This window comes from Nematolebias whitei, chromosome 3 (genome assembly GCF_014905685.2).
Source record: "Nematolebias whitei isolate Nwh7 chromosome 3, NemWhi1, whole genome shotgun sequence".
Taxonomy (NCBI): domain Eukaryota; kingdom Metazoa; phylum Chordata; class Actinopteri; order Cyprinodontiformes; family Rivulidae; genus Nematolebias; species Nematolebias whitei.
In genome coordinates this window covers 19,914,166-19,928,247 of record NC_056500.1, presented here as the reverse complement: position 1 = coordinate 19,928,247, position 14,082 = coordinate 19,914,166, and the positions used below count along the sequence as shown (strand labels likewise).

General features: G+C 39.4%; 2 protein-coding genes across 3 annotated transcripts in view; both read left to right on the top strand.

The window, feature by feature from the left end:
* The window catches only part of rnf220b (ring finger protein 220b), a 39,277-nt gene extending 35,131 nt beyond the window's left edge, over positions 1-4,146 (top strand). Inside the window, exons 10-15 of the mRNA XM_037674630.1 lie at positions 796-855; positions 1,005-1,063; positions 1,181-1,265; positions 2,038-2,146; positions 3,921-3,995; positions 4,075-4,146. Coding sequence (XP_037530558.1) covers positions 796-855; positions 1,005-1,063; positions 1,181-1,265; positions 2,038-2,146; positions 3,921-3,995; positions 4,075-4,146 — 460 coding nt within the window. The remainder of the gene's footprint in view (positions 1-795; positions 856-1,004; positions 1,064-1,180; positions 1,266-2,037; positions 2,147-3,920; positions 3,996-4,074) is intronic.
* Positions 4,147-5,503: 1,357 nt separating this feature from the next.
* Positions 5,504-14,082, top strand: part of guk1b (guanylate kinase 1b) — an 11,986-nt gene continuing 3,407 nt past the window's right edge. Inside the window, exons 1-5 of one of the 2 annotated variants that reach the window (XM_037674628.1) lie at positions 5,504-5,603; positions 7,290-7,405; positions 7,579-7,620; positions 9,230-9,355; positions 11,393-11,489. In XM_037674628.1, the coding sequence (XP_037530556.1) occupies positions 7,294-7,405; positions 7,579-7,620; positions 9,230-9,355; positions 11,393-11,489 (377 nt within the window). In that variant the 5' untranslated portion in view covers positions 5,504-5,603; positions 7,290-7,293. The remainder of the gene's footprint in view (positions 5,604-7,289; positions 7,406-7,578; positions 7,621-9,229; positions 9,356-11,392; positions 11,490-14,082) is intronic. The other variant, XM_037674629.1, reaches the window with a different exon arrangement.

Sequence of the window (14,082 nt, the reverse complement as noted above, 5' to 3'; positions counted from 1 at the left end):
GCACTGAAAAATGTATGAAAAAAAAAAGGGATCATAATGGTGAGAATGCTTCATAAACATTCACACAATAAATGGAGTCTCGGCTGTTAGGGACGGATGTTTTGTGAAACAGTAAAATGTTTCTCTTTAAAAGATTGACACAGACTTTAAAGATTGAGTAAACGCAGTGGTTGGAACTTCAACCTGGAAATGACATCGTTACTTTCCATCAGTACGATTTTCACAAACACAAAGTATCTTATCTAAGATCAGTAGAGCTAAAACTTTTCTACAGTCTGAGCTCGTTTTAATTCGTCATAACACAGAGAAGCATCTTTATTTCTAATGTGCAATGCTTTTAAATATTTAACATACAAAGCTAATTTTTTAAAATAATAAATTGTGTACCTTTAAATAAGACACATTTCAAAGGTAAAATACACGATGAGATCTTTCTTTGACTAATACTTATAGCTACATCTGTCCTGGATATTTTCAACTTTCAATATAAATGTTTTTTATTTTTCCTTTTTTAAATAAATTTATGTTTTTGTTTTTATGTGCTAAAAGTGGGATACCTCCTGATGTCTATGCCAGGATGGTTTGTCAATAGAAGACGTTTGTTCATGAGACTTGTTGGTTCTTTATTTTGTTCTAATAAATCTAAAAATCTAAAATGCATTTAGGACTAATTTAGCTATAACTTTTAACATGAGCCCTGCTTTAAAAATCAAAAGTAAGGTGAATTTTTTTTTCTTGTAAGAAAAACATCCTTGTTGGGTGGACTTGTGTTTTTCCCCTGACTTTAGCGCACAGATACTCAGAGACGGATGTAATCCCGTGTTCAGGAGAAAGCTCCAAGGTGTCAGCAGTGAAGTATGTAACCCACGCAGTGACATCCGCCTCACGTTAGAACATTTATTCATGATCTGCCTATACAAATTCATGTAATTCTCTGTCATGCGTATGTATTTTTTTCTGCATATTGTTGTGGCTTTTTAAAGTGTGGATGTGTTGTATCTCAGCAGCAGCTTGGTGCCTGATTCCAGACTTCACTTTGACTTTTCAAAACTGTCGAACGATGGTGAGTTCAGCCAAGTCCGAAGAAATAAATAACCATAAATGAACCACTGCATGCAAAACAATTTCAGTGCTGTGCTTTTAACCGTTTTTTATTGTTTATCCGTTTATTTTTCTTCAGGGAGTCCATCAACAAGCAGTGCAGAGAAACAAGCTGGCAGCACAGCCTGTCTCCCAAAAACCTGCAAAAACACCGAGATCGAGACGTAAGTTCAAGACTTCTGAGCAGATAATCACATCTAGTGGAAAATTATCCCAACTTTTTTATCTTATGCTGTGTTTAGATTATACTGGTTTCCCCAAAGCTAACAGGAAGTTAATATTTAATATGATAAATGTACATTATTAATTTCTTTAAAGAGGTTTATGTCCTTTTGCTGAGCTAAATGAAAAATATTTGACAGCTAGAGACAACCTTACTGTTCACTAATCACAGAGATGGTAACAGGAAGTGCCCCTCTCTCCAGCTTGCACAGCAGGTTTCAGGTGAGAATGAGACGATCAGAGCTGAGGACGTGTAACCGTTGCCTCTGTGAAACGTATTTTGCCGGTTTTGGTCAGTTCAGACTTCTGCTCCCATCGCCTCGATATAAAACACCACATCAGTGCGAGGATCTCATAAATCAGGCTCCTAGCAGGCGATGCACACGTTTCATCATACTGCTCTACAGCACTGTATGTTTGCTCATACAGTCTGTCCTGAAACTGTGTGTCTGTGTGTGCGTGTCCCCACTCCACCACCGCCACCCCAACAACTCAGCCCCTGTCTTCCACCTATGATAAATGAGACAGCCAATGCAGGCAATGTGATTGCTGCTAAATTTCATGCTCAGTATCCATGTTGGCCAGCGAATAATTTAATCTGTCTTCAATTTATAAATGACTCTCCAGCGTCTGCGTAACTCACTCGGCTTCCCTCTGCCCTCCTGTTAACTGTGCATCATTTGGCTGTGTGTGTGTGTGTGTGTGTGTGTGCAGGCTTTCAGAGGATTCCACGTTGACAACGCTGGACGCACTTAAAGCTCGGATACGAGATTTGGAGAAACAGCTGTCTAAAGGAGACAGATTTAAATGCCTCATCTGCATGGTGAGTATGAAGTCATCAGAGCAGAGCGCGCGCAGAAAGGCCAAGAAATTACTGTTGGGACCTGAGTTTTGGGCAATAAATCACAATTATTAGTCCTGACTCCTTCACGGAAACAGAAATATGACTTGAATTTTGTTTAAAACTATTGTCATCCGGTGGTTTAGTTTTGTATTTGTCACCTGCTTTTAAATGAGGAACTTTTAAGAAATATTAGAACGTTGGAAAAAAACAGATCTTTACTTGTTTTTGTCCATATAATTGAATTTATTTTAAGGCAGCTTGAATTGATCCACAAGAATTTTACTTGAAAGTTTTTAATCATCATAGTAACTTAAAACTCAACAACAAATAAACTCGGGTATCTAAAACAATATATAATTTGGAAAAAGCAGCACCTTAAAAACTTTTTCATAAAAGAACAATACTTTTTAAATGTACTGTATGTGTGTGTGTGTATATATATATATATATATATATATATATATATATATATATATATATATATATATATATATATATATATATATATATATATATATATAAACATTTTAGGCACATTTATGTACATTTTTTTTACGTATTGAGTTTTGTATTCTGCCACATCTCAGAAAAAATAAAAAAAAAATTCTACCTTTTACTCTTCAGCATGAAACTTTCTTGACTTTTATTACCTTTAGAATATTGTCTTTTTCTTTTCTTTATTTCTTTTTTTATTTTTGCAAACCTAAATTATGAATAAAACATCCCATGATACGTAATTTTTATTTAGTTGTTTTTCGGTGGGGGCAGGGGGAAGTCATCCATAAATAAAACAACTAAATTTACTGTATTCCCATTGACAAGACAGTTTAGTTTTTCTGAATTACCAACAGGCCAATCACTCCTCTGTCATCCTTATAACCTTTTAAAACAAATGATTCAACCAAAATACATGTCTAAAGCACTTTTTGTACCGCAGTGTTTAACAAAATGTTTTTATGACTGAAAAAAATCCACAATTCTAAAGAGATATATATAATTTATGATGTAAATGGTTAAAATTAGCTCCACATCAAGTAACCTATTTTTACAATAAAGCATGAGAACTTAGCTGATTGGTTTATTTTTTTTAACTATTATGAAGATTATTATTTTAGTTTTTTAAATAATACTCATGGAACACTTCAGGACTTGATTTTCAACTCAGAAGAGCTCAACCAAACATTTCACAAAGTAACAAAGGGAAACAGTTTTTATACATTAAAACAGAATACTGTGGTATTATAATTTAATACATGATCCTATCCTTTGTGGACTGATGGTGACAACAATGATGATTGAGTGATGTCTCCTGAGTGCAAAAACTGAACTAGGTTTGATAAATATGGACTTTTGTAATATTTACTGTTTAAAAATGACACTAAAACTTGAATTAACCAGCTATTAAAACTAAGGGTTAGAGAGAAACAATGACAAACAGAATATTTGTTTCTATAAATAAAAGTATTTCTTGAAGGAATGCATACAACTCACTGCGTTGGACTCCAAAAGTATTTTTAATTAAAAGTTTTGTGTAACCTTTTATCACTCTTGGTCCGTGGTGATGACAGCTGAGATACAAAATCACTACATTTTAGCTTAAGATCTGTAAAACTAACACACATACACTCACAGGCAATTATCACCAGCAAAGAGACAGGAGATACTGATTCCTGATATAATGTTATGGTAGTTGGACATGGACATCTAGTGTCAGCCTGTGGTACTACTGGGTTCACTGTGTTTCTGTCTGCAGGACACGTACACCACTCCGCTCACCTCCATCCAGTGCTGGCACGTTCACTGTGAGGAGTGTTGGCTGCGAACGCTGGTAAATCCTCTCACTCATCCTGAGGCACATCAACATAAAGATGACCTCTCTAAAACATGTTTCTTCTTCTTTTTTTTAGGGAGCAAAGAAGTTGTGTCCACAGTGCAACACCATCACCTCACCTGGAGACCTGAGGCGGGTCTACCTCTAACTCATCCACTCGTATTGGGAGGAGAAAAGGGGATTTCTACTGTTTCATCCAATCAGAGGTGGACCTGTGGGCAGCTGGTCTGTTATCCACTCCCACCTTCACGTCATCACAGGTTTCCGGTCCTACGTTTGTCAGCAGAGACTCCCAACATCCTCTAACCTCTGAGAACTTGAGGAGCAGAACAAATGACCTCCGACCTGTGGTGCACATTCCTGCCAGATCAAAGGAAACGACTCAAAGCTCAGGCCCTAAAAAATTAAATACCAATAAAAAAGAAAGAAATGCTTTTGGGACAGTGTTTATCATTTTTATACATTCATTTTTTTCCTGATTTATAGGGAGAAATTGTTGAATTCTGAACTGCAAAGCACATGTACAAAGTTTAGTGTATGTAATATTTATGTTTGTATGGAGTGATGTGTAAGATGTTGACTAGCACAACAACCTGCCTGTATTTACTGTACAAACGATGTCTCTGCTTAGATTATTTCTTATTCGTTTTAGCTGCTTTAGGTTGAAAATATTTTCTGTAACCTCATCGATGTGTGCTGCAGTTTGTCTTTGTCACTGATGCATTTCTTTGTATCTCTTTATCAAATCTACTTTTTAACCAACATTACTACAATAAAACACATCTAAAGCTTGTTGTTATGAACCTTTTGAGTGTGCTATAAAGTGTCAAATGTGTGAAGTGGGGACACGAAGGCACAGCAAGTGTTCCTCAGTGTTTATCAGTCATCTTCACTGCCTTGTTGGGTGGCTCTGAGGAGTAGCCACGCTTTAAAAAGTGGGTCATGACAGGATTAGGCAGGCAGAGCAGAGCCTCAACTGCAGGTGAGACTTTAAACCTGGCTATTCTGAGCTTTTTCTAAATGACCACTCAGGCTGACATTTAGGGTTTGAGCTCAAAAGAGAATGAGAAATGGTGAAAATTAGGATATATTTACCCTCGCTCACTTTTTAAACTTTACCCAAGGGATAAAGTGGAGATAGAAGAGTGTTTGGTTTTAAAATAAAGTTTTCAAACCACGAAAGGCTCTTGAATGCAGCTTCTTTGTGGCCTGCAGACCATGTGTGTATGTTGGCGTCTTACACAGAAACTTTGATAGTCATATGTTCATAACCCTCGTTCTTCAAGCAAGCCATTAGTTTGATTTAAAAGCCTCAATCCGAGATTAAATAAAAGCCTGCTTCATCAGAATAAAACAGTTAATCTAAACAGTAAAATGATCATTTGTTAAAGAAAACGATCCTCTCTTGAGCTGAGCACAACAGGCATGCATGCACAGATGAGATTGGTCATTGAGCTAAACGGAAGAAGGGGTAATTCAGACTGACAGAGGTTTAATGTGACACACAAACGCACACACACACTTGGAGCGCACGCAGTGTATTAAGGAGCCTCACAGAAGAATCACTTGATCCTGGACGTCTCTGCAGCAAAGATACAATTAAAGGTGGGTTTTTTTTTTTTTTTTTTTAACTCATCTTTTCAACTTTGGGATAGTACCTAAGAATTGTCTTATTTAAACCTTTTTTATAATGATGGTAGAGTTAAAATTTAAGAAAGCGGTTAATTTGGGTCTTTATTTGTGACATCAGACACTATTAAACCACTTAGTTCCAGAATTGCGCCGCTCACGGTGGCTGCATGTTGGAGTAGCTCTCTTAAATTCATTCTGTGATTTTGCTTTTGAAAACTTTAATTACTCTTTTTTTGGATGTAAATCTTTTTTTCGGCTGATGACTTCCTCTGGTATCCGATGCTGTGCCACTGGAAGGATTTTTACTGAAAGCTTTTTTTTATTTTATTTTTTACTTTTGGACATTTGTTATGATGCGTAACCATAAGGTGGTTTTCTACAACTGGGAGCAGCTGATTAACATCTCAAAAGCTCAAATAAGACCTCAGCTACAGCCCCAAATCCCAAATGAGTTGAAAATGAGGTGCCGTGGATGCATTACTGTCTACCTGAAGATGGTGCTCGAGGGACTGACTGCCGAGATCTTGGAGGTGGAGAGAAACGCGACTCGTGACAGCAGAAGGACCGAGATTGTCCCCTGGCAGCTGCAGTTAAGTCCACGGCGACAAGGGGCTCTGCTGGGAGAAATGGCCAACGCTCGGGGAGGAGTTTTGCCCCACATTCAGGCAGTCTTGTTGCCCAAGAGGATAGAGAGGTCTGCTGGGTCTGGGTGGGCAGATCAGCATCTGCAGCCAATTGCCCAAATGCCCAAAGCCATCAGCATCTAGAACAACTCTAATGAAACCAAGATGAGCTACAACAACAATTAATTTCCCTTTGGGATTAATAAAGCATTTTTGAATTTAATTGAATTGTATTGCATTGTGCATATACTGTTACAGTTAAAGTTTCTGCACCAAAACATTTGAGAAACAATTGTTTAAAATCAAAGTTTAAAGCAGGCAATTATTTTTAAAAAAACAACATAATGATAAGTAACAAGTTACAGCTAACATAAATAAATAGTTGTGAAGAGCACAATATTCTAACAGTATTCTTACCATGTTCAGGCCTCCTTAATTAATAAATACTAGTTTTTGCGGCTCATGAATAATTACATAGCTATTGACCAATAGAGACTCTGGTGTAATTAAATTGTTTGAGTGTCTGGAAACCTCATCCTCTCTATAGGTAGCAGGAGGTAAATGGGCCACCTGCCCAGGACCTCGTCTGCTGCCCAGTCCAGATTTAATTAATCCTGCTGACTGACCCATCATGATTTCGTTGACGGGGTTTCTAACATTAAATCCACAGTCTCCACCTGTCTGACAAGTCACATCTTTTCTGTGTTTCATTGACAAATTAGTGGAGATTAAAATTCCAGTATTTTAGAAGCTGTAGATTGTATTTTTTAATTTTATGTGAAATGTTGGAGTGCTTCCTCCCGACAGTGCGGTGGATCAAAGGATTAAGCTTACTCCACCTCAGGCCAGCTAACAGGATAGATGAGCCCCAACGCTGCAGTGATAGAGATCAAAACATGCGGTTTGCTAAAATTAAATATCTGTGAGTCATCCCAGAAGTAGCTGCCAAAGCCACGGTCACACTTCTCTAACAAACAATTTGATTTTCATCCATCGTACTTCTGTCCACTTTGATCTTATTCCTTCTGTTTCTTAGAACAATGTCAGGACCGAGGCCGGTGGTGCTGAGCGGCCCCTCTGGAGCTGGGAAGAGCACGCTGCTCAAGAGGCTGATGAAGGATCACGAGGGAGTCTTTGGATTCAGTGTGTCACGTATGTTTGTGTGCCAGTTTATGATTAGCTTCCATAATATCCTCACCTGAGGAGGAACTACACAATGTTTAATTCAGCTCAGGCCAGCAGGTTTTTTTTCTTTTACACCTGGCCTGCTGTTTGCAGAATTCTTTACTCTTAACAGGTTTTTAACAATGATGTATTTTTCTCAGACACAACGAGAAACCCTCGGCCAGGAGAGGAGGATGGCAAAGGTACGGTATTGGCTCAAGACTTGGCCCTTGGTGACACTTTTAGTGATTGCAAAAGCCAGGGGCTGATGTTTTAGCACCTTTATGCTTTCTTAGGATCACCTTGCTCTGTGAAACAACATATCAAAAGCATGGAATTGGATTTAAACCTGAACAAGTGTGATAAATTACTCTCTTTAATAATAATAATAATAAAAAAATTAAGCACCAAGAAGGATTGGGAATAGATTAGTCCACAAGGTCAACCAAAGATGAATGTGTAAATGATTTGATTTAAAAGGAGCTGACACCCCCAGAACAGGCACCAGAGAGAAGAAGTGGTAGTTTCACAAGTGGAGCAATAGTGTTATCAGGCTGTTGCCAAATGGTCCCACAGTCATTCAAAACATTGAGTGATGGTTATCAGACACAAAGGATGCTCAGTAGATGCATTCGACTGCCTTACCAGCACTTGGCATAGATTGATAAGGGTAGCATTGTGGATTTGTGTGAGGCTAGGTTTTTTTAATTTTTTTTTTACAACTATCTGGAATGTTGGGTTTACAGTTGTCACAAACGGCCTGATGTTGAAACCAATTAGTACATGAGGACATCCACACATCCTGTGTTTTGGTCACCCAAGAAGCCCACACTAAGGCAAGATTGTCATTTAGTGTACAAAGCATTACAGAAGCCTATGACATCTGTGCCAGCTTTCCAAATCATAGGACGCTTCAGTCATTCTGCATTGTGGTTCAATGAGTGGTATCAGGACTACAAGAACACCTTCCTGGGTTTTGGCTCCCATATACACCAGGGCAAGTACAGCTGCATTTGAAATGATTCTGTGATTGTGAGAAACAAGTTTTTGACAAGTCTGAGATTGATGTTGAGTCTGCCTTTCCTCCGATGACCATTGTGCATGTATATGGCGGTGCTGAGGAGAGAAGGCTAATCCTGCCAGTGTTAAAGTATTACACATCAGCAAGTCTTCTGGCATCATGATGTGAGGAATCATAAGGTCTGATTTTCAGAGGACCCTGACCCTCTGTCTGTATGTCCTACCCATCCTGAGATAGCACCATGTCCTGTTTTCAACAAGACAGCACCCTTCTACATGACACTTGTGTCTATGGACTGCCTGTATCATGTTGAGGTCCTCCCATGGCCAGTCCAGTCCTCTGATCTTCCCTAATAGAACATGATTGGGGCAGCTCAGACTTTAACTCCAGCTTAGTGTTGATCTTCAGGATCTAGAAGGCCAGGTGCAACCGTTTCAGGACAGAATACAATGACTATTCTTCAGTTGTCACATGTATGTATGCCTGAGGAAAAACGACTTCTGACATCGGATCAGCAATGTTCCCAGACACATAACTTACATTACATTACATGTTCATTACATGAACATTATCATTCAATCTGATATTGTAATCTATCCATCTGGGTGCTTAATGTTTTTTGTCAGGTCACTCACTGCCACATTGTCAGCCTTCCATATCTGCCCATTCCACAAGAAAGCCACACTTCTTACTCCTAAGTGAACTGCTCAAATAGTTTTGTCATTTTGTGTTATTCCCTTCTTTTAAAGGGATAAATCTCTTTCTGTGCCTTTTTTGCTCTCTCTTTGTAGGGCTGAACAAGCTCCCTATGCTTCTGGGGGCTACTTTGCTACCCGTAGCAGACGTTCTTTCCTCTGAAGACTTAGAAATGTCAACCCCATTTTCGTGCCCAAATGAATCAGAAACCACAGATAAAGGTGATTCTTGATCACAGCTGGTATACAGCAGAGGAGTGGGGGTTACTTTCATTGTCCGGGACAATGTCATTAGATTAATAGGCATGTGTCAAATACACACACAAAAAGACCCAAAAAAAAGTTATTTAAGAATGCACACTATACTTAAAAATCAGAATCGGACAGTCCACACTTCGGAGTAAAAAGGTTTTGAAAATAGCCCCCTGTGATGCCTCTTTAGTGATTCCTATTTCCAGTAACCCAATAAACTTTTTCAGCTTCCACTGTGGCTTTTAGAGTGCTGAGCAATCCAATCTTTAGTAACACCTAAAGTTTTTCAATCTTTCATAGATTTATAATGTATGTTTGATCTTTTCAAACACCAGTCACTTTGTTTATCTTTTTTTATTTTTTTTCTGGAAACAACAGGTTTTAACTCTCTTGGGCTATAATGAATGTTGTTTAAAACGTAAAAAATATTTTTTTATTATTTTTGTTCACAGAGTAGTTATTTTATACTGTCCCTTCAACAATTCTTTTTTAGTCTGGACCAGATTCCTTCATGCTGTCATGCTATTTTTATTTGGTCATCATTAGTGATAGTGGTAGTAATGTGATATCTCCTTAAACTTTGTTGCATTAAATCCCCAGGAGATTTTGATATTGGGAAGATTTAGACGGTTGGATTGGGTACAAACAAAACAATACTTATGGTAAAGTTTTGACTAATGACATCTATTAAAAGAAATCATAGAGGAAATGCATTCTAATTATTGCATGAAATGCCCAATCAAAAGGTCTTTATTTGTGTTACTTTAAATAAAATTGCCAAAATAACAGAGTTAAATTTTTGTTAATGAAAGTAGCAATAAATAATTGTGTTTATTTAAAAGTGTTGTACATTCAGTCATTAAACTTAAAATTTGACTTTGTACCTCTTTTCTATTTAAAGGGATAATTTGGCTGTTTTAAAAGTTGGTCTCTGTAAAGAAGTTATAAGCTGTCACTGCCTGTCAGTATCTTACCTGCTGTAGACAATGGTGAGAGTGAAGTCAATTTGAATTTTTTTTTAATAGAAGAGTGAAACTAAATGTTTATCAGTCTGGTGCCCTTTATAGAGCTGATTTCATTCAATTCAGCACTTAGTTGTAAACATTTACACAGATTCACTTTGCACTGAAATGGTTTGCACTCAAGACTGTTTGTGGTGGAGCATGGTTCTTTGGTCTCTTGTAATATATTCCATAGCAAACATCCATCATCTTTACCTGCTTGTTCCATTTGGGTCACAGGGGTCGCCGGTGCCCATGTCCAGCAATCACTGTGCGAGGGGCGGGGTACACCCTGGACGGGTCGCAAGTCCATCACAGGGTCACATAGAGACAAACGAGACAAACAACCATTCACTCTCTCACTCACACCTAGGGACAATTTAGAGTTACCAATCAGCCTAACATGCATGTTTTTGGTCTGTGGGAGGAAACCAGAGAACCCGGAGAAAACCCACGCATGCACAGAGAGAACATGCAAACTCCACCCAGAAAGGCCCCTGGACAGGGGTTTGAACCAAGGACCTGCTTGCTGAGAGGCAGCAGCTCTACAAGTTGCGTCACCTTGCTGCCTGCCATAGCAAACATATTTACACACACAAAATAAAACATTTATAATATGAGAAGAGTACTTAGTTTAACTATCTGAGATAAAATAATCACATGAATCAATGTAAAATGTATCAAATTTAAGTTGTTATTGATGGCAAAAATTTAAAATAGGCCTCAGACTGAATAACATTTACTATCACACATTTATGAATATTTTTCCCTGATCCTTAAGATTGAAATCCACTAACTACCATCTAGTGCAGGCAAAATGCTGACCGATTATAGTTCTAAATACCGGGTACTCATTTCAACAAATAAATGATTGTTACATAATTCAATCATCAATTGAATCAATCATTCAGTCACAATTACATGATTGTTATTGTTATTTTGATTTTTAATTTGATTTTTTTTAGTAGAGCTAGAATCATTACTTACTGTATTTTATGTCTTGCAGACTACCACTTCACAACAAAAGAAATCATGCGGGAGGGCATTGACAAAGGGGAGTTCATTGAGAATGCTGAGTTTTCTGGCAACATGTATGGGACAAGGTAAAAAAACACACACAATAAATAAAAAACTGAACATTTGTATAACCTTATTGAAGATAATCAGACTCAGTGTGCATATTTTAATTCATCCATCCATCTTCTATCGATTATCTGTAATCGAGTCACAGAGGCAACAGGTCAAGTAGAGAAACCCACACATCCCTCTCCCCAGCAACACTTTTCAGTTTGTTCTGGGGGACCTTGAGGCACTCCCAGTCCAAAAAATATACAATATCCCTCCAGAAACTTCTGGGTCTTCCCTGGGCCCTCCTACTACTGGGATGTGCCTGGAAAACCTCTAAACGGAGGTGTCCAGGAGGCATTCTAATCAGATGCCTGAACAACCTCAATTGACTCCTTTCAATGCAGAGGAGCAGCAGCTCTACTCTGAGCTCAACCCGGAGGACTGAGCTCCTCACCCCATCTTTACTTCTTAGCATGGCCATCCTGCGAAGGAAGCCCATTTCGGCTGCTTGTATCTGGGATCTTGTTCTTTTGGTCATGATCCAAACCTCATGACCATAAGTGGGGGTTAGAACGTAGACAGACCAGTAAATTGAGTGCTTTGGCTTTTGACTCAGCTCTCTCTTTACCACTACAGGTCAAAATCATGCCCTCATTACTGAGGATGAGGCATATATCCATCGATCCAGCTCCTGCTCCATTATATCATCACTTGTGAAAAAGATGTCCAGATAGTAAAACTCCTCCACCTGAGACAAACTCTCTCCCCCAATCCAGAGGGGGCATTCCACCCATTTCCAGTCAAGAACCATGGCCTCAGACTTTGAGGAACTGACTCTCATCCCAGCTATTTCACACTCGGCTACAAACTGCCCCAGTGCACACTGAAGATCTTGGCCTGATGATTCAATTCAGTTTATTTATAAAGCGCCAAATCACAACAAAATTGTCTCAGGGCACTTTACAGAAACATTCACATACATAAAAGCCAATTAGTAAAGTTCTCTATCTAAGGATGACAACAGAACCACATCATCTGTCTGAAGCAGCGATGAGACCCTGAGGTGCCCAAACCAGAAAACCTCCTCTCCATGACTGCATTTCGAGATCCTGTCCATGAACACCACAAACAAGATTGGAGACAAGGGCCAGCCATGGTGGAGTTAAACCTGCACTGGGAACGTGCTTGACTTTGTGTCAAAATGCAAACATAGCTCCAGTTATCTATCTGGATGAATGAACTTATAAACCATTTTAGGGCCTGATTTGGTTTTACAGGGACTGGATAGCTCTTAAAAGTAACCCAGGCATCCTATATTCCTGCAGCACCCCCCACAGAATGCCTTGAGGAGCACGGTCATAAAACACAGGTCCACAAAACACATGTAGACTGGAGAGGCAAATTCCCATGACCCCCTTAGCAACCCTGCAAGGGTGAAGATCTGGTCCACTATTCCATGAACAGGATGAAAGCCACACTGCTCCTTCTGAATCCGAGGTTTGACACATGGTCGGAGTCCCCCTTCCAACACCCTAGAGTAAACTGTCCGAGAGAGGGCAAGAAGTATGATTCCACGATAATTGTAATACAAAATAGGAACATCACCCCAGTCTGCCACTTCACAGGCATTGTCCCAGTTCATGCAAGATTGAAGAGACATGTCATCCATGACAGCTTCACATCCAGAACCTTCAGTATCTTTGGGCAAATCTCACCCACCCCTGGTGCCCTGCCACCAAGGAGCTTTTTTAACACCTTTGTGACCTCTGCCATGATAATGGACTCATCTCTCCCCAAGTCCTCAGACTCTGCCTCTAGAAAGGGGGACATAGTGGGTGGATTAAGGAGATCCTTGAAGCGCTCCTTCTATTGCTCAACACTATCCACAGTCCAGGTCAGCAACCCACCGCCCAAACCAAGAACCACCAGGGAATGGGGCCACTTTTCTTTTCTGAGTTGCCAAACACTTTGCCACAACCTCTTCAAGGCCAACTGAAGTCCTCCATGGCCTCCCCAAATTCCTCCCATGCCCAAGTTTTTTCATCCGCAATCACTTAAGCTGCAGTCCTTCTGTCCACCCTGTACCTGCCAACTGCTTTAGGAATCCTTCAGGACAGCCAACTCCTGAAGGCCTCCTTCTTCAGCATGCCAGCCTCCATCATTGCTGGTGTCTACCAGTGTGTCCTTTGGTTGCTGCCATGACAGACACCAATATCCTTAAGGCCACAGCTCCTGGAAGCCGCATGTGCAATAGAGGCCCTGAACATGGCCCATTCAGATTCCACCTGACCACCACTGGGATATGTGAAAAACTCTACTGGAGGTGTAAGTTGAAGATCGTATGGACAGGGGACTCTACCATATCATACCATACAATACCACTTTATTTATAGAGCACTTAAAACAGCGACAAGGCCAACCAAAGTGCTGTACAGACAGAACAACAGGTAACACACAAAGCAAAATACAAAATGAAGTAAATCAGAAATATAGACATAAAAACGATGCAGATAATGATGACAAAACAATGTGGAGTGTACAGGTTCAAAACACAGATCCTCTGGTGTTGAATGCTACTGAATAGTAGTGAGTTTTTAAACGGGACTTGAAAACCGAGAGGGAGGGGGA